The sequence below is a fragment of the Littorina saxatilis genome, linkage group LG4 (assembly GCF_037325665.1).
Source record: "Littorina saxatilis isolate snail1 linkage group LG4, US_GU_Lsax_2.0, whole genome shotgun sequence".
NCBI lineage: Eukaryota > Metazoa > Mollusca > Gastropoda > Littorinimorpha > Littorinidae > Littorina > Littorina saxatilis.
In genome coordinates this window covers 45,627,646-45,650,850 of record NC_090248.1, presented here as the reverse complement: position 1 = coordinate 45,650,850, position 23,205 = coordinate 45,627,646, and the positions used below count along the sequence as shown (strand labels likewise).

Below are 23,205 nucleotides of genomic sequence, written 5' to 3'. Positions count from 1 at the left end.
TTTAAAGGACCCTTGCGACCTTGACCTTGAAGCAAGGTCAACCAAACTGGTGTCCAAAGATAGGGCTTGCATTGCCCTGTATAGCATACATAGCTAAGGTTACCATTCTCGATAACTTCAGAAAACAAGAAGAGCAAACGCTCGATCGAGTCACTTTCGCAGTTCTGAATATTATATGAGGCATCAGATGGACAGGAAGAAATTGCTATTCACAACACAATGAGTCACGTTCACATAAAATTTGAGCCCGGTCACTTTTATAGTTTCCGAGAAAAGCCCAACGTTAAGTTGTGTGTTGCCGAACAGAAAAGGCTAGTTATCTCCCTTGTTTTTCTGATAACGTTCGTAAAAGGCTACAGATGTAAATACTTTGATGTAAAGAATAATCCTACAAAGTTTCAATCACATCCGATGAACTTTGTCAAAGATATAAAATGTCTAATTTTTCCTTTGACGCTGACCTGTGACCTTGAAAAAGGTCAAAGGTCAACGAAACCATCGTTAAAGTGTAGAGGTCATTGGAGGTCACGACTAAACAAAATATGAGCCCGATCGCTTTGATAGTTTCCGAGAAAAGTCCAACGTTAAGGTGGTGTCTACGGACGGCCGGCCGGCCGGCCAGACGGCCGGCCGGCCGGACAGACTAACACTGACCGATTACATAGAGTCACTTTTTCTCAAGTGACTGAAAAATGCGAAAATGTGAAAAATGGTCGTTTTTAAGACAACAATTACGGACCCTGTGACCTTGAACTTGAAGTGAGGTCAAGTTTCCGCACATGTTTTTTGAGATCTTGTAACCATCAGGTGTTGATAGACTTACCGTAAAGTACCTTGTAAGCGCCCACCCCCCCTGTGCACCAATTCCGACCCAAAGTAGGGGGTGGGCGCTTACTAGGTACTACACCCTATGCACGAGCAGTTTTCAGAAAGAAATGTGATCTTTGATCACTTCGTAATCATACCTTCTTTCTTTTTTTTTCATCTTCCATTGTTTTTCTTGTTCGTATTGTCATTGGAAGAGCTTGTCTGCAGAGGTGCCGCTGTCGGCCGCACTGTGTCTCTGTTTCCCGTGAACAAAGGGTACGTCTTGTGGATATGGGCAGCAGTCTGAGAGAGAGAGAGAGAGAGAGAGAGAGAGAGAGAGAGAGAGAGAGAGAGAGAGAGAGAGAGAGAGAGAGAGAGAGAGAGAGAGAGAGAGAGAGAGAGAGAGGAGGGGGAGTATTGTGTGTGTGTGTGTGTGAGTGTGTGTCATCTACCTCTTCTGATCTGACGTCTCGACCGCCATCTAACTTTTGCTTCTTCTTTTCCTTTCCGGCCTGGTGACGTAACAGGGTATCGCGATTCTCTCGCCATTCTCGTATTCTTTTTATATCTACCCCAAACTCACTTGCTGTTTGCGACACATTTCCATTGGCGTTATTATCTAAATAGTCAAGAGCTGACAGCTTAAATGCAACGGTGTACGATTTGATCCGCAGCATCTTGTAATCATTGACTTGCAGGCGTTTAGATCCAAGGCGTGCAGACACACGTGATAGGGTTTGCAAGAAAGGGAAATCATTCACAAAACTAGCAGATCAAGTGCGGAATTTTTATTTCCCCTGATTTCAATGGTGTAAAGTGGGGGGTGGGCGCTTACAAGGTACTATACCCTATGCACTTGTTTGGACTAAAAGTGGGGGGTGGGCGCTTACTCGATACTGGGCGCTTACAAGGTACTTTACGGTAATAGTGTCCAAGAAATATCCAACGTTAAAGTTTTCCGGACGGACGGACGACTCGGGTGAGTACATAGACTCACTTTTGCTTCGCATGTGAGTCAAAAAGGGCAGGTCTCACCAAAAGAAAGGCGAAGAGGTAAAGGACCCCCCAAGCCCATAACGTCACAAAGACAAGGGCTTGGGAAAGCCAAGTGAGCAGACAAATTCCGCACGTCTGACGTGTGTCATCGAAAGTCGAGAATGGTTATTCCGGATGCCGGCGCTCACGTGGTGCGCGGTGGGTTATGGGTAACCAGGTGGGACAGGGCATAACAACGGCTATGGCGTATGTTTTTAGCTTGGTTACCACCCTTGCAAGTGCAGGTAATTTGAGTAGTTTTTCGACATCTAGCATGTGAGATTGAAGTCAATGCATTTATGAGAATTGGGGTAAGAATATGTAATTTAATCATTCTTGGCCCTTTTAGCTATGGCAATGTCAGATCTTGTTGAATGGTTTAATGCTGTTACGTTTTTAACTGCAGAAATGTTGTTTATTTAGGAACAAGTATTTCACAGGCCATAATCAAGAAACTCTGACCACCTTGACATTATAGGGTATGCCATGACATTCATCTAGGGAGAGGGGATGGATGCTTCAAACGCTACCCAAATCTGAAGATCGACTCATCATTGCTCAAGGATGAAGCATGGGGCTGCTGCAGCGTACACACATGTCAACCAAGTCTAACTATGGAAAGGCACACCTGTCAACCAAGTCTAACTATGGAAAGCCACATCTGTCAACCAAGTCTAACTATGGAAAGCCACACCTGTCAACCAAGTCTAACTATGGAAAGCCACATCTGTCAACCAAGTCTAACTATGGAAAGGCACACCTGTCAACCAAGTCTAACTATAGAAAGCCACATCTGTCAACCAAGTCTAACTATGGAAAGCCACACCTGTCAACCAAGTCTAACTATGGAATTAGCCACACCAGACAAAACAGTGCCTCACCTGCGAAGACCAACAGCCGCTAGGATGACAAGAGCCAGCAGCACCATCGCCGACATTCCTAAAATCACCGGCAGCATCTCCACTCCCCCATTGCTGTTTTCGCTCTTCCCTGTCTGAACTGGGTTGCCTCCTGGAGCCTCTGGCATTTCTGTATCACCTTCAGTTCCAGTGCCACCAATTGTGGGAGTCTGTGTTGGCTGCTGAGTTGTTGTTGAAGATGTTGATATTCCATGCTGTGGTGTGCTTGTGGTTGTGGCAGCACGAGGACTTGTAGTATCCCACCTCTTTGTGGTCGTTGCTCTTTCTGTGGAAGAGAGCGGTGTTGTGGTGGAAGGCGGAAGAGGGGAAGGGGTGTGGGGTGGGGAAGGGGAGGAGGTGACACGTGCGGAAGGCGAAGCAGTTGTGGGTAACTCTGTGGTGATCTCTGCAAGATCAGTTGTAACAGTAGAATCATCACCTACTCCCGTCACTGTGGAGGAGTCTGTAGTTTCTGGTTGTCTCGCAGCAGTTGTGCCCAACTTCCTTTGTTCAGTATCATTAACTGTAGCAGTGATACTAGTGCTTGGCCCAAGCGTGTCAGCAACGGAAGAAGTAGCGGCAGAAGATTTAAGCGTAGTTACACGTGGAGAGGACAAAAGCGAGAAGGAATGGGAAGCTTGTGCTGTAAGCTTGGTCGTGGGCACAGAAGTGTGGGATAAGCTTGCATCAGAGGTAGTGGGATTGGTAGATAGTGAGGTGTTGGCTGCAGTAGTGGGCTTGGTAGTTAGTGTGGTGCTGGCTGCAGTAGTGGGCTTGGTAGTTAGTGTGGTGTTGGCTGCAGTAGTGGGCTTGGTAGTTAGTGTGGTGTTGGCTGCAGTAGTGGGCTTGGTAGTTAGTGTGGTGTTGGCTGCAGTAGTGGGCTTGGTAGTTAGTGTGGTGTTGGCTGCAGTTGTGGGCTTGGTAGTTAGTGTGGTGTTGGCTGCAGTTGTGGGCTTGGTAGTTAGTGTGGTGCTGGCTGCAGAAGTGGGCTTGGCAGTTAGTGTGGTGTTGGCTGCAGTAGTGGGCTTGGTAGTTAGTGTGGTGCTGGCTGCAGTCGTGGGCTTGGTAGTTAGTGTGGTGCTGGCTGCAGTAGTGGGCTCTACACACACACACGTACATACGCATATAAAGTAAGCATGAAAGCAGACAAAGAGATTGCAAGTTAGCGGGAAGATACAGGAAGCCGGTGAAAGGATTGTGGGGAGGTCACAGGGAGCTGGTGAGAGGATTGTGGGGAGGTTACAGGGAGCTGGTGAGAGGATTGTGGGGAGGTTACAGGGAGCTGGTGAGAGGATTGTGGGGAGGTTACAGGGAGCTGGTTAGAGGGTTGTGGGGAGGTCACAGGGAGCTGGTGAGAGGATTGTGGGGAGGTTACAGGGAGCTGGTTAGAGGATTGCGGGAAGATTACAGGGAGCTGGTGAGAGGATTGCGGGGAGGTTTGTTTGTTTGTTTGCTTTACGCCCAGTCGACCACGAAGGGCCATATCAGGGCGGTGCTGCTTTGACATATAACGTGCGCCACACACAAGACAGAAGTCGCAGCACAGGCTTCGTGTCTCACCCAGTCACATTATTCTGACACCGGACCAACCAGTCCTAGCACTAACCCCATAATGCCAGACGCCAGGCGGAGCAGCCACTAGATTGCCAATTTTAAAGTCTTAGGTATGACCCAGCTGGGGTTCGAACCTTGCGGGGAGGTCACAGGGAGCTGGTTAGAGGATTGCGGGAAGATTACAGGGAGCTGGTGAGAGGATTGTGGGGAGGTCACAAGGAGCTGGTTAGAGGATTGTGGGGAGGTTACAGGGAGCTGGTGAGAGGATTGCAGGGAGGTCACGGGAAGCTGGTGAGAGGATTGTGGGGAGGTCACAGGGAGCTGGTGAGAGGATTGTGGGGAGATCAAAGGGAGCTGGTGAGAGGATTGTGAGGAGGTCACAGGGAGCTGGTTAGAGGATTGTGGGGAGGTTACAGGGAGCTGGTTAGAGGGTTGTGGGGAGGTCACAGGGAGCTGGTGAGAGGATTGTGGGGAGGTCACAAGGAGCTGGTTAGAGGATTGTGGGGAGGTTACAGGGAGCTGGTGAGAGGATTGTGGGGAGGTCACAGGGAGCTGGTGAGGATTGTGGGGAGGTTACAGGGAGCTGGTGAGGATTGTGGGGAGGTTACAGGGAGCTGGTAAGAGGATTGTGGGGAGGTTACAGGGAGCTGGTTAGAGGATTGTGGGGAGGTCACAGGGAGCTGGTGAGGATTGTAGGGAGGTTACAGGGAGCTGGTGAGAGGATTGCGGGGAGGTTACAAGGAGCTGGTGAGAGGATTGCAGGGAGGTCACGGGAAGCTGGTGAGAGGATTGTGGGGAGGTTACAGGGAGCTGGTGAGACGATTGTGGGGAGGTCACAGGGAGCTGGTGAGAGGATTGCGGGAAGATACAGGGAGCTGGTGAGAGGATTGCGAGGAGATCACAGGGAGCTGGTGAGTCTCAGGATTGTGGGGAGGTCACAGGGAGTTGGTGAGAGGATTGCGGGGAGGTTACAGGGAGCTGGTTAGAGGATTGTGGGGAGGTTACAGGGAGCTGGTGAGAGGATTGCAGGGAGGTCACAGGGAGCTGGTGAGAGGACTGATGGGAGGTCACAAGAGGTCACAGGAAGCTGCAGGAGCATAATGAGCAACAAATGGTGAGCATTGCAGACAGGTTGCTAGTTGATCGCAGTAGGATTGCGGGTATAGACGTTTTTCAGAAATGTCAGGATTTTCAGCAGTCTGTTAGAGTAAGAGCCCCTTTACCTTGGAGAAAGCCGAAAAGAAGCATGGAACATGTTTTAGATGTTGTGAAAAGCTTCTTCAAGGTAAAGGGGTTTTTACTCTTCCAGACCGCTGAAAATCCTGACAAACTAATTATTTTTGAAAATCGTCTATTGCTGGCACTTGGTCAGGGGAAAACCCTCTCAGCATGTTGAATTACATGTACAACCTCAAAAGCAAGATAGTCATGCAGTGCCAGCAAAGTGGCTGCTACCTCATAAAAGAGCGCCCACCTTGTTCTGTAGTAATCATACAACTTTAGATTTTTATAAAACAACAATACCAACACCAAAAACAACAACATAAAAGCAGATCAAAAGTATAATGGAAGCAGCTGGAATCACTTTTGTCAGCCTGATCGAGTAATGGGCAATCCATAAGAAAAACCATACCACATTCAGATAGTACGGTACAACAAACAAGAAGAAAGTGGCTAATAATTCATTGCTTGATGACACAAATTGTAAAACAGAACCAAAAGTATGATATAAACCAATCATTTTGCATTTAGATTCCTATGTATATGTGCATGTGTTTGTGTGTGTGCATGGCAAGTGTGTGTGTGTGTGCGTGTGTGTGTGTGCGCACGCGCATGCAAGTGTGTGTGTGTGTGTGTGTGTGCGTGCGTGCGTGTGTGCATGCATGCTTGTGCATGCCTATGTGCATATAAGTATGAATACAATGTCCACCAACAAACAATTCTCAGAACTACATGCACTCCGACAAAATTGTTTTAGCTCTAATTAGAATTCACGCATGCTAGACGCTGCTTGCCTCCCCTGCATACACACCTTTGCCACGAGGGCAAGTACCATTCCACTGGTCACATTTTGCTCCATCCAAACAGTTGCACTTTTTAAAGCATCTGCCCTCTGCATCCCACCAGTAATCTTCACAGTCAGCTGTTACTGTTAGGAAGAACATAATACATAAAAGTAATTCTAGAAAACATAAAAGTAATTCTATTTAGAAAAAACTTTCTCACAAAAAAAAAGTGTTTCCGGATTTCTTAATTTGGGTATCATAGAAATTCATTTAGACTTTCATGTTTCTATTCCAATACATTCAAGTTCGGTTGTGCAATACCCCTACCACAACTGAAGTGGACACAAATATAAATGCAGTATGCGTGTGTGTGTGAGTGCATGTGTGTGTATTATATGGGTCAGCACTCAGTATTTTGTTGTGCTTGAATGTATCTAACGCATCTAAGCCAGCAAATATTCATTGTGTACTGCGCATGCTTGAAATACAATTTTAAGTCATGTCTTATACATACTCATACTCACATGAATAAACTCTTATTTCACAAAGCTTGAGTTTCCTCAGGTCTGCTTTATTTCCATTGCACTTGAGTTTGACCAATCTTGGTGGTTTAGTAGCTGGACTGCATTGTGCACTTTTAACAACATAACCCCCGGTGACCTTGGTTTCAACGAAGCTGCTGCACTGATCAGCATTTGCGATTGTGCAATTAAAATATTTGATGCTACCTGCACAAAAAAGGTCTGTGTATGTACTTCAGCTTTGAAAATATATAACAGTAAAACACGTGCAGCCTAACACTAAACAGTGACCATGCAAACAACTGTTCTACTGCTGATTTGTGTTAGCCACCAAGACGATCCTTATTCAAGAAACCCTTCGTGATTTTCATAGAAGAAATAATTAAATAAACTGTGAGGTTATTACCTGAATTGTGGCATGTCTTCTTTCGCTTTTGAACTGAGAGCCTTTGTTTTGCACAAAATAAAAGGTCACAGAGATGTGTCTCAGTTTCTTTAGTTGTTAGTGTAACTCATCAAGGAAATGTAGGTTAACCTTTCTAACAACATTTATGATCACATTTTCTTGGATTAACATGCAGTCCATATGATAATCATTTGTGTAACATTGTAAACACACACACACACACACAGAAAATAAGGCTTTCCAGCAAAAAAACCAGCAAACAAATCAATTTAATGAATCATTATTGACCAGACCTTACTGTTATCTTTGTGGACTCCAATCTGTCAAAACATCCATCATCTGTAAAGGTCTGAGCAGCTCACATTATGTCCACACTTTTAACTATCCTTAGCAGTTGATGACATCATTCGGTTATTACACAGAAAAACAGAAATGCTGCGCCCAAACTTTTTTTTGTCTGTGGAATAACTAAAGTTTTATCAACATCCGCCACAGCATAATTTTTTCTTGCGGAATAATATCTGAGCTTTTTCTGCGGCATTTTTTGCTTTGAATTTTTCTTCAGAGTAACAGTTTTTCCGCGACCAATGCGACCAATGCTCCACACAGCAGCGTTCGTATCCTTCTTCCCCCGCCCCGAAACAACTTGATCAAATTTAAGCGTGTGGACCAACTGATCAGAAAGCACGTAGTCATTCATGTTGCCTGATGCAATAATGACGTCTGAGCTGGTTCACTACACTCATATGCCGGTCGTTGATGACACAACCATTTGTGGAAAGTAGCGTAGGCACCCGGTCTGCTCCCCGCCTAAAAAGGCCAGTGCCGTTCCGTCTTCGAGGGACTGCGTGGGTTTCATTTCGGAGTTTTCCTTCTCCTAGACGAGTTTCCTTCCATGGATGATGAGCATCCTCTTCCCTCGTTTTGAATTCAGAGTGGTCTTCTCTTAGGATAGCTGCCTGCCAGGGTTGACGAGCCTATCCTGCCCGGCTATTTGACCCACAGCCGGTCACTCCCCACGTGCTACCTTTTAAGGTCCCATGAGTCGTTCATGCAGATTTTTTGTTTTAAGTGCAATTCAAAGAACTGTGGTCTTTGTTCATTTTGGAGAAAGATTTCAGGAGATCAGTTTTAGACTCAGAAAGACTTGTATCTCGCCAAGAGCACTATCATGAGCGAGTGACCGAAGAGAGAGATGCGGCGAATCGGGTGTTAGCTCTGTCGAAGTAATTCAATGCGAAGCAGACTTACTTTTGTCATAACTGCAAAAAAGGATATTGTTTTGTTACCAAACATGGTTTACGTATTGCATTTTGTTGATAAATGCTGCTTCTAGCCTCTGGAGTCTGGATTAGTGACTGAAGCTCAGCTAGTGCTTGGTTTGCGGACACATTCGATCATGGCTGACTCGGAATGGAATCAGTGACTGCTGACCTTTGTTGTGGCGATCCTCGATTTTTCAGAAACCACCGAAAAGCCTTGGAGTAAACAGGAAAAGAGAGCAAAACAAAAGAAAGGAGAGTGAAGAAAGAAAAAAAACAGGTTGCAAGATTTAAGAAAAAAAGAGGGAAACAAGAAGGGCAAAGCCCATACGACTCACATGCTTGACCTTGATCTTTACATAGCAATGACATCATACACTAAGAACTGCTTTACACATTTTTCCTACCAAAATACATGTGACCTTGACCCAAGGTCATCCAAGGTCATGCAACACAAAGCTGTTAATTCAAGACATAGGAAGTACAATGGTGCTTATTGGCTCTTTCTACCATGAGATATGGTCACTTTTAGTGGTTCACTACCTTATTTTGGTCACATTTCATAAGGGTCAAAGTGACCTTGACCTTGATCATATGTGACCAAATGTGTCTCATGATGAAAGCATAACATGTGCCCCACATAATTTTTAAGTTTGAAACAGTTATCTTCCATAGTTCAGGGTCAAGGTCACTTCAAAATATGTATACAATCCAACTTTGAAGAGCTCCTGTGACCTTGACCTTGAAGCAAGGTAAACCAAACTGGTATCAAAAGATGGGGCTTACTTTGCCCTATATATCATATATAGGTGAGGTATTGAATCTCAAAAACTTCAGAGAAAATGGGAAACATGTGAAAAATAGCTGTTTTTTAGACAACATTTATGGCCCCTGCGACCTTGACCTTGAAGCAAGGTCAAGATGCTATGTATGTTTTTTGGGGCCTTGTCATCATACACCATCTTGCCAAATTTGGTACTGATAGACTGAATAGTGTCCAAGAAATATCCAACGTTAAAGTTTTCCGGACGTCCGGACGGATGTCCGGACGGACGGACGGACGGACGGACGGACGGACGGACGACTCGGGTGAGTACATAGACTCACTTTTGCTTCGCATGTGAGTCAAAAAGCGGCGATGGCAGGGCTCCAACTCACGACCTCAAGTTTCATTGTCCGGATTACTAATCACTTTGCCATCCTCATTTATCTATCCCTGGAAGCCAAAAAAGGAATGACTATTTTGAGAGCTACTGGTGATGGTCGGTTCCCAAGCCCAATCTTTCGGCGATGTGTTCTGGGGAACGGCAAGTCCATCGATCTCTCAGTAGTTGGGAAACACACGTGCTTCAACTCACGATGAGCAAGTAAAAGATTCCGCGGAAAAAAACATTAGAAGTTTTTCGCAGTAAAAGAACAGTCTGAAAAACCCGTTTTGCTGCGGCATTTCTGTTTTTCCGTAGAATAACCAAATAATGTCATCAATGGCTAAGGATATCTCACTTCCTCAAAACACATCAGCTTTATGAGACTAACTTTCCATTATGATCAATTTGGAAATCAACTTATAATGCTGCGTCGCTCACAAGAAATAACGGTTTTAGGTGTGACGAAAAAAAGAACAGGGCCTGAATACAGTGATAAATACAAGACTTATTTTACAACCATTTGAAAAATACATACATCCCCCGCATAACGAATTCGTTGTTCTCGTGTTTTGAACTTGCCAGTGTTACAGCACAGAGCAGAGTCCGTCCCGCACTTTGCTTTGTGTACATCACGTGGCCACCCAAACACCCGCACAACGCAAAATTTTCACGAGAAAAACACGTTTATTTGTTTGCTTTGTCTGTATTACACATTTCTATTTACATTTACCACTGACACACCAAATTGTATACTTTAGTTTGCAAGTGAATCGTTATCATACAAAATAACGTTATCACGAGACGAACAGAGATTTCAGAGATCGTCTGCTTCTCAACTGTTTCGCGCAAATCGTGTAATATCTATTTTTGCGGAAACCTCCCGAAGAAATGCAATCTCAGCGGCTTCCACCTGCAACATAGTCGTACTTACTTGGAATGTGACGTCCTTTTCTTCGTCAGTCACACCTATCTCGAAAACTAAGCGTCGCACAGAACCAGCGCCCTTCCATCATTAATAAAATATGTTTCACTCTTTTGGGGCGGGGATATAGCTCAGTTGGTAGCGCGCTGGATTTGTATTCAGTTGGCCGCTGTCAGCGTGAGTTCGATCCCAGGTTCGGCGGAAATTTATTTCAGAGTCAACTTTGTGTGCAGACTCTCTTCGGTGTCCGAACCCTCCCCCCGTGTACACTACATTGGGTGTGCACGTTAAAGATCCCACGATTGACAAAAGGGTCTTTCCTGGCAAAATTGCTTAGGCACAGTTAATAATTGTCTACCTATACCCGTGTGACTTGGAATAATAGGCCGTGAAAGGTAAATATGCGCCGAAATGGCTGCAATCTACTGGCTGTATAAAATTTCATCTCACACGGCATCACTGCAGAGCGCCTAGAACTGTACCCACGGAATATGCGCGATATAAGCGTCATTGATTGATTGATTGATTGATTTCCAAGAAGAAGCCATGCTCAGATATTTTTGGTTATTGATTTTTATAGAATACTGTACAGCAGACTTCCACTAACTCGCGGTCCACTAAATCACGAATTCGGCTATATCGCGGAGACCTCTTAGGCCCCGAAAAAAACAGGACCGACCTTTTAACAATTTTTTATTTTTTTTATTTTTATAATATTTTTTATACAAAATTAGTCACGTAAAGGCCAAAAAATAGTACAGATCATGAAAAAATGTTTTATCATAACCACGCTATCTCTCTCTGGGTCCGATGGCCTTTCATCATGCAGTAAATTGTCATTTCATCTTATCAGTCTCTCTCTCTTTCTCTCCCTCAGTCTCTCCAAATAGTGTTCTACGTGTGTGTGTGTTTTCAGGTTGTGTACATTACGGGTTGATCGAGACCTGTGTTGCAGTTCCACTTTTTACCTTGTGTTTTAGATACAATATCTAAGAACACACCAAAGTTATATTCAAAACTTTACAACAGTCATGCTTCAAATCAATCTCGTAAAACACTGATGATTTAGATTAATGAATAAATTTATTGGTTGGTAATATTTCCGGATTCTTTAACAAACTATTTCTATTTTAGATCTAACGAATTTGCGTTCATAGTTAATTGTTCTTGCATTGACAGCTAGTTTAGGTCGAACTGGACTTATCTCAACTGGGCTGGTTAGTTATAAAGTCCGAATGTCCTGATGGAAGCCTGGATTCACATGATGACCATAGTATTGACGAACTTGATGCAGATCACTTGATGATGATGATGATTAGTAGACAAACTCCTTTTGCTCCTCGCTGGTGGATCACACTGGTGGCGTAGCTTGGTTAGTTCACCCTTATCCCAGCGGATCCCAGACGCTCGAACCCCTGGATCAAAGGTAATACTTGTTATTAACAACGGTATCCTAGGATCAAGGTTAATTTTGATTTCTTGCCCTATCTTCATGTCGGGCGGTTCGCAGACAAACCAAGCATGGTTACTGAATAAAATACTAGATCTATATGCCGAACTAACTTGCAGCATGTACGTTTATGATTAACTTCATTAAACATTCTAAAACAAATATATGCGACATAGATGTGAGTGTATAATAGCTGTTCCTTGATGGGCGCTCGATATTACAACGACACCTTACCTCTTGATGCTCCTTTCCGGACACTACTCTACGAGTCTGTGCGGCTGCGGGTTACATCTCAGGCCTTGGGATGGTAGGTTAAGTGCCGGCGGCTTTTCATCGGTGGTTACACAGGATTCTTGTTCCCCACTTGTAGCCTCTCAGTACCCGGCAAATAGAGTGACCGTAATGGTTAGCGGTTCACGTTTCCTTCCTCCAAATAACTGTTTTCATCCCACGATGCAACTCCATGTGTTACGTAAATTCGCATATTAATGACGCAGTAATGACGTTGATCCAACATGTAGATTCTCATACTAGTGACGTCATTACTTCGTCTCCAAGGTCTCGTAGACTCTTACCCTAATGGTGCAACAAAATATTTCAGTCTCGGCTAAACAAGAGTTGTTTGGAGTTGAGTCGTAACATAACCCCGGGGGGTGGACAAGCGAAATCTTATTTCGTTTCCGTTTATACGACTCAATATACAATACAATACAATACAATATACAATATGCATATACAATTGTTTCCACATTTTGGAGTAGATCCGCATGAGCCTGTCGCGGCCAGTTTGGCCTCACTACTCCAACGGGGTGGACAAATTTTCCTTCTGGACTCTGAAACTCAGTTGATGCGACTCAAATAGTCGGCACCTAGGTTGTCCTTTCCTGGGATGTAGTTGATTGTGAAGGAGTATGGTTGCAATTGTAGCGACCATCGTAACAGACGAGGGTTTGTTGGATTCCTCTGTAGGCATTTCAAGGGTTGGTGGTCTGTCTCCAACACAAAGTGTCGTCCGTACAGGTATCTTTCAAACTTCTGTACTCCCCAGACTGTTGCTAGACATTCCTTTTCCACAGTCGCGTATCGGGACTCAGCCCCGAGTAGCTTCTTCGACTGGTACGCTACGGGGTGTAGCTTCTCTCCATGTAGTTGCATCAGTACCGCACCGATTCCTCGGTCTGATGCGTCAGTGCGGAGAACGAAGTCCTTGCCGAAATCAGGCATTTTCAGGACTGGTTTCTCACTGACCATTCGTTTGAGTCTTGCGAAGCTCTTCTTTGCCTCGTCACTCCATTTGAGTTTGTCTGGCAAGCTCTTCTTTGTCATGTCGGTGAGCGGCACGACCACAGTCGAGTAGTTTTTCAGGTATTCTCGGTAAAACCCCGTGAGACCCAAAAATGCGCGTAGCTGTTTCTTTGTAGCTGGCTCTTTGGCGTTCACGATCTTCACGATTTTATCGTCTTCTGGCCACCTCTCTCCATGCCCGATTTCATGGCCAAGATACGGCAATTGGTCGAATCCGATGTAGCATTTCGACGGTTTTGCTGCAAGGTTGGCTTCTTTGAGCCGCTGAAGGACTGCCTTCAGGGCTTCCATGTGTTGCTCCCACGTCTCAGTGGCTATCAAGATGTCATCCATAAAATGGTACACATCGTCCCGATTGAGGGGACCTAGCAACTTCCTCATCATCCGATTGAAGATGCCAGTGGCGGTCTTCAACCCGAAGGGCATGTTCACCCATCGGAACTGGCCTCGTGACGTCACAAACGCGGTTTTGTCTCTGTCTTCCTCGACAATGGGTATTCCCCAGTAGCCACGCGTGAGATCTAGCTTGGAGAAGTACTTGGCTTTTCCTAAGCTTTGGAATAAATGTTGAACGTCGGTGATGGGTTCCCCATCGAACACCGTGACATCATTCAACCCATGGAGGTCCGCGCAAAAGCGGTACTTTCCTTCTTCTTTCTTTTTGACGAGAACAATGGGTGAATTGTAAGCTGAGTTGGCGGGTTCGATGACTCCTAGCTTCAACATCTCTTCGACTTCATTCTCCACCATCTTCACATATGCATGTGGAATGGGGCGTGGTCTTATATAGACCGGTTTCTTGTCTGTGACCTCGATTCGACACGTAGTCAGATTCGTGGTGAGTGGTACGTCGGTCAGATTATCTAGTCTGTCCGCGCAGATCTGTCTCGCTTCAGTTCGCTGTGACTGAGTGAGTTTCTCTGAAAAGTGCACGTGGTCTAAACCTTCTGTGCGCTTTGTCTCAAATGTTGGGATAGTCCTCTGACTGTCCAACCTGAAGATGTCGTCGTTAGTGGTTTCGTCCTCCTCTACCACTACTGAGACGATCACTTCTTCTTCTTCTTCTTCTACTACTGCAACCGGAATTGTTCCATCGGTGACAGGTTGCTCACGTTCGACGTAAGACTTGAGGAGGTTGACATGGAATACTTTTTCCTTCCTCCTTACTTGGACTTTGTAGTCGAAATCATTCAACTTCTCTAACACTTCAAATGGACCTTGCCAAGTGAGTTCCAGTTTGTTTGTTTTCAATGGCTTGAGAATCAGGACTTTCTCTCCTGGTTTTAGCGACCTTGGTTTGGCTTTACGATCGTAATATTGAGCAGATCGCACTGATGCTTTTTTCAGGTTCTCTCGAGCAAGCAAACAGGTCTCTTCGATCCTCTCACGAAGGTTCACTACATATTCTGCAGTGGTTTTGACCTCATCTGAGACGCTCTCATCTGTCCAAATCTGTCTCAAGAGTTGCATTGGTCCTCTGACAGTACGCCCGAACAACAGTTCGAATGGCGAGAAACCTAAACTCTCTTGAGGAGTCTCGCGGTATGCGAACAGTAATGCAGAGATGAACGTGTCCCATGCTTTGGGCTGTTCTATGCACATCTTTTTGAGCATGTTCTTTAACGTGCCATTCATTCTCTCGCACAAACCATTCCCAGCTGGATGAAATACCGCAGATGTTTTCCTTTTGATGCGGAGGAGTTCAGTGACTTCCTGCATCAGAGTGCCTGTGAACTGGCTCCCGTTATCAGTCAGTATTTCACTTGGGATACCGAGTCTAGTCCAAAAATCCCACAAAGCATCGGCTACTGTCTCGGCGTGGATGTCCTTCAACGCGACAGCTTCAGGGTAGCGGGTGGCAAAGTCAACCATGACGAGGATGTACCGTTTTTTGTTCTCGGACATAGGAAGAATAGGCCCGATGATATCGACTGCTACTCTTCTGAAAGCAGTCTCAAACACTGGCATCTTGCCCAATGGGACCTTCTTCGTAAGGTGTTTTGGCGCGGATCGCTGGCAAGCGTCACATGACAAGCAGTAGCGACGGATCTCAACACCACAGCATGGCCACCAAAATTCGCGTCTAATCCTTTCGGCGGTACGACGCTGACCTTGGTGTCCTGCCATTGGATGATCATGGCCGAATGCGAGCACCTTACTACGGAACGATTTGGGAAGAATAACCTTCAAAGACTCCTCTCCTTTCCGATTGAACGTCGACTGGTACAAGATACCATTCTTTTCCACGACCCTCATGTGGCCTCTCTCTTCTCCGGTAGCAGCTTGTTTCCTGATGCTGTCTAACGAAGGATCTGTCTTCTGAGCCTCGCGTAAGTCCTTTGGAGTAAACATATCCGATGTTGGCTCCCGGCTACTTGGCTTACTCGCAGATTTGTCTCTATCATTGTCCAATTTGGACTGTGCTCTGGTATCTACGGCCCCAGCGACTGTCTCAGCGCTGTCGTGATACCAGGCAGGTTCTCTGACAGGGAAAATCGGTGTTTTCCTCCTGTCGTTCTGAGTTCCATGAAACTCCCCTATGAGCACCGGCATTATGGGATCCGCCATGACCACGACTTCTGTCTCTCCGCAGAAGAAGGGCGAATCCACATGAATGATCGCGGTCTCGCAGTACCGGACTTTACTTTTGTCCGCTAACGTGGTCCTCTTTCTCTGACCAGTCATTTTGTCGGCCGGCACAAGATGTGCGGCCACCACAATCGAGCTACAGCCCGAGTCTCTCAGGGCGTTCACTCGTTTGCCGTTGACTTTGACGTCAACTAGATCCGAAAACTTTTTTGTGGTGCAGTCTCGACACAATTTATCTAACGGGGATTTTCTTCCCTCTGTTTCGCGTCGGACATCTTCAACCGTCACAGCTCCGGCGGTGTTGCCTTTTTTTCGTAAGGGACAATCGCTCGAACGGTGTAGACCTACGCGACAATAGAAGCATAGTCCTGCTTCTCGGAGTTTTTCGCGTTCCGCCGGTGTCAAAGAAGATCTTTTACCTTGTTGAGGTGATGGTTTATGATCCTTCTCAAAACGTTTCGTTCCGTCCTGAGGAGTTCGCGTTGGTGTCGGTCTCAATTTATTTTGGCTTCTGTTCAGCTCATAATCGGACGCGAGTTTTCCCATCTCCTTGGCATTGATCGGGTTCCGGTCTTTGACATGCACGGCAAGATCGGAAGGCATTGACTGCAAGGACTGCTCTCGCAGGATCAAATCGGTTAATCCTTTGACAGTTTTCTCGCACGGATCAAGCTCGATCCACTTGGTTAGGTACCGATCGAGTCTAGTGATGTGTTCTTTGTAAGTTTCCGCGGGATTACGTCTAGTATTGCGGAATTTCATGCGATATTGCTCAGCGGTGAGCTGGAATCCTTCAAATAACGCGCTCTTCACCTTTTCATAGTCGTCAACATCCTCATCGTCCATTTTGGACACGATGGTACGGGCCTTACCTTTCAAGAAGTATATCAGCCGGGAGGCTTTCTTTGATTCGTCCAAATTCATATCTCTGGCATAGTGTTCAAACTGTTTGAGCCAGGATTCAACGTCATCCTTGTCATCAAGGTAAGGGATTTTGGGAATGAAACGGGGATCATGGTCATGTGAGGATTGGGAAGGATGAGCTGCGTTTTCATTCGTGTTCATCTGAACCTCGCTCTGAATGCGCAGCTCTTCTATCCTAAAGAGTCTGTCTCTCTCATTCTCTTCGAATTGGCGCTCATCTTTACGCTCTTGAGCTGCGAGTGCTAGCCTACTGGCTTCTCGCTCATGTTCACGCTCTTGAGCTTCTCGCTCATGTTCACGCTCTTGAGCTGCTCGTTCTTTATCCCTCTCCCCTTGGACGAATGACTGTAGTTCCTTTCCCTCCAAACCCAACTCTTTCCCCATGGTGATCAATTCCTTGATCGAACTGACGCTGGGACTTGATGGAACGGTCTGCTCGACCTGTCCGTTCACAGGCTGAGCGGCGTGGCCGTCATCACCTAAATTGGTGATATCAATCAGATTTGCTCCTTCTGTATATTCTGGGTCTATGCCCACGGTTGACGAGAATCTGGTGTAGTGCTGATGATGTCTGGTATCAGCCATTTTATGTAATCCCTCAAAATACAAAACTTTGGTACATCCACTCTTGGTGGTACTCTAATATGGAAGACTCTTACCCGCAGGTATTGTTCAACCTTTCAACACTGGTACAAACAATGTTACACGCGCACGTGATTTTTCCTACACCTGTCCTTCGTCTCTATCTTGAACCGAAACGACTAACTAGGACTTAGCGGTGTGTCGCTGAGTAAGTTGCCTTACAAAGCCTTATGTGATGACGACCTTCAGTCTGTCAAACACACCCACAGAAGTGTTCCCCACTATTAACTATCAACCGGCGGGTTATAGATAACCAATAATGTGAAGCACAACTTAAATAAGCAACACGTTTTAAATGTTACTCCGACTAGAGTTATAATTTAATCTGAACTTAAACTAAGGTCCTAGTACTATCGAGCGTCCATCCTGGTTGGAATTATAACACACTCACCGTTTTGATCAGAACTTGAGAGTATAATTCGAACCGACAGTTAGTTAGTAAACTGCCAATTTCCCGTGAAGTTGTCGAACATCAATTCTATGTCTTACCTTATGACTATGATACTGTTCGACGAACTAGATGGAAATCCTTCCACGAATTAATTTAGCAAAAACGCTGTTCGTGAACAACAGCGATCGCGAAGATTCTTTGGGCAGAATGTACCCAAATCAAACACGGAGTTATTTAAAATTTCTTCTTACAGAAATAATTTAAATATTCTACTTACCACCGTCTGGTCTGTATATGAGTGAATCCGACATGAAGCAGGAAATGATTTTGAATTTTGAAGAAAGAAAAAAATGAAGAAAGATTTTCCAGAAAATATTCTAAATTCCGTCGCTTCACGGATAAATTTGACTAACTAATTTATGGGGTAAACCAGTTGTCAATGCAAGTTTTTCTTAGGTACGAACACGAGTTCAGTATAGATCTCCGGACAGAGCCCCCATTGTTGCAGTTCCACTTTTTACCTTGTGTTTTAGATACAATATCTAAGAACACACCAAAGTTATATTCAAAACTTTACAACAGTCATGCTTCAAATCAATCTCGTAAAACACTGATGATTTAGATTAATGAATAAATTTATTGGTTGGTAATATTTCCGGATTCTTTAACAAACTATTTCTATTTTAGATCTAACGAATTTGCGTTCATAGTTAATTGTTCTTGCATTGACAGCTAGTTTAGGTCGAACTGGACTTATCTCAACTGGGCTGGTTAGTTATAAAGTCCGAATGTCCTGATGGAAGCCTGGATTCACATGATGACCATAGTATTGACGAACTTGATGCAGATCACTTGATGATGATGATGATTAGTAGACAAACTCCTTTTGCTCCTCGCTGGTGGATCACACTGGTGGCGTAGCTTGGTTAGTTCACCCTTATCCCAGCGGATCCCAGACGCTCGAACCCCTGGATCAAAGGTAATACTTGTTATTAACAACGGTATCCTAGGATCAAGGTTAATTTTGATTTCTTGCCCTATCTTCATGTCGGGCGGTTCGCAGACAAACCAAGCATGGTTACTGAATAAAATACTAGATCTATATGCCGAACTAACTTGCAGCATGTACGTTTATGATTAACTTCATTAAACATTCTAAAACAAATATATGCGACATAGATGTGAGTGTATAATAGCTGTTCCTTGATGGGCGCTCGATATTACAACGACACCTTACCTCTTGATGCTCCTTTCCGGACACTACTCTACGAGTCTGTGCGGCTGCGGGTTACATCTCAGGCCTTGGGATGGTAGGTTAAGTGCCGGCGGCTTTTCATCGGTGGTTACACAGGATTCTTGTTCCCCACTTGTAGCCTCTCAGTACCCGGCAAATAGAGTGACCGTAATGGTTAGCGGTTCACGTTTCCTTCCTCCAAATAACTGTTTTCATCCCACGATGCAACTCCATGTGTTACGTAAATTCGCATATTAATGACGCAGTAATGACGTTGATCCAACATGTAGATTCTCATACTAGTGACGTCATTACTTCGTCTCCAAGGTCTCGTAGACTCTTACCCTAATGGTGCAACAAAATATTTCAGTCTCGGCTAAACAAGAGTTGTTTGGAGTTGAGTCGTAACAACCTGCGAACAAAAGAAAAACAAACCTTTCACGCGCACGTGCCCCACTCAGTCAAGAACTTTCATGCCACGATCGGTATCGTCAAATTGGCCACGTGCCTATAGAGGTTATAAGTGTCTGACCAGTCAGTATGGCCAGTCAGGCATGCAGTTGAACACTCGAGTCCAGCTAATTGCGATCTCTGCTAGACGGTCCGGGTGGCCACACGCGCCAATCAAGTACTTAAACTGCGCTTCTGTCTTCTGCAATCTAGTCAGGCATGCAATTTAACACTCGAGTCCCGCTAATCGCGATCTCAGCTAGACGCCCCGGATTTTCTACAGGCGCCATGAAGTGCTTCAGCTTCTTGCGTTATAGCAGGTGGCAGAAAAAGCAAACAATCAAAGAAGAAATCTACATGCTTTCTGCCAAAGACAAAACGCGTGTCAACTCAGACTCACACAAAGCAAAACAAAACAAAAAAAGCTTATCCATGTAACTGACACATCTAAAAACGTAAACGTCAACCAATGATTTTGATCCACCAATCATTCTGATCTAACTAGAGTTTTTTTTGTTGTTTTTTTGGGGTTTTTTTTCCTTACACCTGTTCCTTGTCCCGGTGTGCACTCACGCCGCCCCGTCCCTGCACTCACTGTTCCATCCACATCTGAATTTCGTTCCGCTGCCAGACTTGTCGATTTTACAGACGCTCGAGTCGTTGCGGTAGGCTACCATCGGAAGATGACACTGCACTTCTGCTGAGTCACTTCGACGGTGTTCAGTAGTGGGTCTGTCCCGAGCTAACGGACGCAGCCCACTACCTACTATGCCCCCTACTAACGACATTGACTGCTAAGTCGCGGAGCCAGACTGAGTGAGGGTCCCCTCCAGAGAGCAGACCGCCACCACGTCCCTCCGTCGACCCCCCAGAACGTCACACGTTGAGGACTGACAGCAGAAGTACTATTCAGGGAAGGACCGAACAGGAACACTGAGACCAAGGTCACCATGAGAGCTCCGGGCATGAAGGGCAACAAGAGCAGGGACACTTTATAATTTTTGGATGATTAATGAGATGAGGATGATTATAATGATGATGCTATGGATTTCCAATTTGGTTTGAGACTACGTGACAGGGCAGCACTCTACGCTTACTGTCATAATATATCCTGGTGTCAACCAGGCCCGAGAACTGCCGCACCTGCGGTGTTGGTCAGGTAAACAGAACCTGAGCACCCTCAAAGTCGCATTCGTTAAGTGAATGACACTCGGCTGTGTGATTCCAGCCTTCCCATATAAACCATAGCACTTCCACTCTGGGTAGGAGCCTGCCGGAGCCTGAAAACCCCACATGACTCTGATGGGATTCGAACCCATGACCTCCCGGCCCGCAGCCCGATGCGCTAACCCACTGCGCTACGGGGGCCGGTGATCTAACTATTGTTGGTGTCAAATAGTATATGTTGTCAATATAAGACCAGCGCTAAACCCAACATGTATTCATGTCTGATTAACTAGTAAGTTTGTGACGACGTATGAGTCGGAGACAAAAGAAAAGAAATCGTCATCTGCTGATAAAAGAAAACATGTCATCGCAGATCTTTTGAGAACTTAGTTGCCAACAGAAGCGTCACACTTGCAAGAAACGCAGTAACACATACACACGAACATTGTAGCACAACCACATGCCAGGCGTGCGTGCGCACGCGCACACACACACACGCATGCACATACACACATGCACGCACACACACACATGCACTCACTCGGCAAACGCACACACGCCATCGCCGTGACGCTCACAGGCTTTTTGTGACCAACAAGGGAAATAACCGCGTTTTTCTCTGACTCGGAAGAGAACGCAGTTTCTTCCCTTTAATTGGACCCCAAACTGCATCGCGAATCGGATATATCGCGATCAAAAATCTTTGGACCCCAAAGACCGCGAGTTAGTGGAAGTCTGCTGTACTTATATTGACCTTGCAAAATTTCTTCAAGGAAAGCTGAATTGTGGCCCTCCACCACGGAACGATTCGCATATATGTCACCTCGCGCGGTTCTGCGCTAGGCTTAATATAAGTCTGGGGGATGTCTGGTAACAGTGTGACGGTCACCTTAGTCACAGGCTTATAACTAGAAAAGTTTTTGCTCTTTTTTAAAACGGTTTTCACCACTGGATAGAGCATAAAAAACTCTTCAAGAAAATGTAAAAATATGAAAATCATGCAAAGGTGACATGCGACTCATTCCGTGGTGGAGGGTCATAATTGTGCAGTTATGGAGCTGGCTAGTGCTTTCCAAGCCCTGAGAATTTCTCTGTGAGCTTGGGATCTTCATTGTGCACATGCATACAGGTAAGTTTGGATACTGCGAACAGTCTGCACAAAGTTAAGAAATAAATTCCCTGCTGAACCGGGGGTCAATCCAACACAGATAGTGACAAACTGGTATTTAAAGGTACTGAACTTGTCAAATTCAGGTGCACGGAGCCCCTGGGGCTTTTAGTCATACCTCAGGCAGCTATCCGTTAGAAGAACTACCAAGTTTCATTGACTTGCACCCAAAGAGTCAAGAACTGCGATTTTTTTACAAATTAATTTCGTACTCGGACCCGGCTGGTCTTGACCTATTTTTGGATCTAAATTTAGATCAGGTAGATCACCACATCATGCACAAAAAGACACGTCACTAGCAAACTATGTCAGACGTCATCATGAGTTTGTGTAAAAAAAATGGAGGCCGGAATCACTCAGTTGAATCGAACTCCGACCAAACACCACGTAATAACTAGGTTAATTTATGCACTCGCGTGAACAAGAAACTGTCGAGCTTCACAGATGTCGTCGTTGGGTAGTTTTGGGTTTGTTTTACTACCATAGGAGGATTTTTGAACTGTAAATGCACTCAGCTGCAACAAAAACGCAAAACGAAGGCTGTGAGCTGCACTGTGCCTTGAAGCCAGAAGCGCTACAAACTGAGCTATACCCCCGCCCTTCTGGATCCGTTGTAGTTTACACAATACCTAACATTTAACAATAAAAAAATAGCTTACAGGGAGAGTTACTAGTTCTCTTTAAGTGGCACAAAATCACAAGTCGCAACATCACTTTCTAAGTCATAACTCCTTGAGACAGTGATGAGACAGACACACTTACCAGACAAATAAACCTGAACGAAAGCTTTGGAGGTGCGTTTTTCCTTCAGTTTCACTCTGATCTTCTTCTCCTTTTGGGCACCCAAACAGGTTGTCTCATCTCCATCCTCAAGTTTATTATTTGAGCTTTTGTTGAAGTACTCCAATTGTTCTGAATGAAGATGTGAATAACAGAATAATGAGTGACCAAACATCCAATGCCAGACCACACAAGTAACACAATGACACAAATAATATGAAATACACAAAGGAGGTCATTAGGTGAAACTGAGGGCCCCAAAGGGGGGGTATCATCACGATCACGGGAAGAGAAATTTTAGCTTTCACGATCACAGTTACCTTGATTTTTGTTTTCACGATCACAAACACCTTGACGAATAGAGGATCATAGAGTGATACAGCTGTGAAAAATGTACGTTGAAAATAAAATGCTTTGCAATAATGCCCATCACGATCACGAAAACAAATGACGATCACGATCACGAGACTTGATTTTTTTGTCATCACGGATCACGGGCAAAGTCCCATCACGATCACAGAAATGGAAATTTCGGCAATCACGGT

General features: G+C 45.1%; 1 protein-coding gene and 2 long non-coding RNA genes across 4 annotated transcripts in view; all 3 read right to left on the bottom strand.

Annotated features, from left to right (window-relative positions):
• The window catches only part of LOC138964884 (receptor-type tyrosine-protein phosphatase epsilon-like), a 66,667-nt gene that overhangs the window by 37,839 nt on the left and 5,623 nt on the right, over positions 1-23,205 (bottom strand). The window contains exons 3-6 of one of the 2 annotated variants that reach the window (XM_070336951.1): positions 22,643-22,792; positions 6,826-7,029; positions 6,328-6,444; positions 2,724-3,840 (exon numbers count right to left, since the gene is read on the bottom strand). In XM_070336951.1, coding sequence (XP_070193052.1) covers positions 2,724-3,840; positions 6,328-6,444; positions 6,826-7,029; positions 22,643-22,792 — 1,588 coding nt within the window. The remainder of the gene's footprint in view (positions 1-2,723; positions 3,841-6,327; positions 6,445-6,825; positions 7,030-22,642; positions 22,793-23,205) is intronic. The other variant, XM_070336952.1, reaches the window with a different exon arrangement.
• On the bottom strand, positions 11,625-13,678 carry LOC138964876 (uncharacterized). The gene is made up of 2 exons (XR_011455235.1): positions 12,245-13,678; positions 11,625-11,975 (listed from the first exon to the last, which is right to left on the bottom strand). It is a non-coding gene; the product is annotated as an uncharacterized lncRNA (long non-coding RNA).
• Positions 18,479-19,603, bottom strand: LOC138964877 (uncharacterized). The gene is made up of 2 exons (XR_011455236.1): positions 19,099-19,603; positions 18,479-18,829 (listed from the first exon to the last, which is right to left on the bottom strand). It is a non-coding gene; the product is annotated as an uncharacterized lncRNA (long non-coding RNA).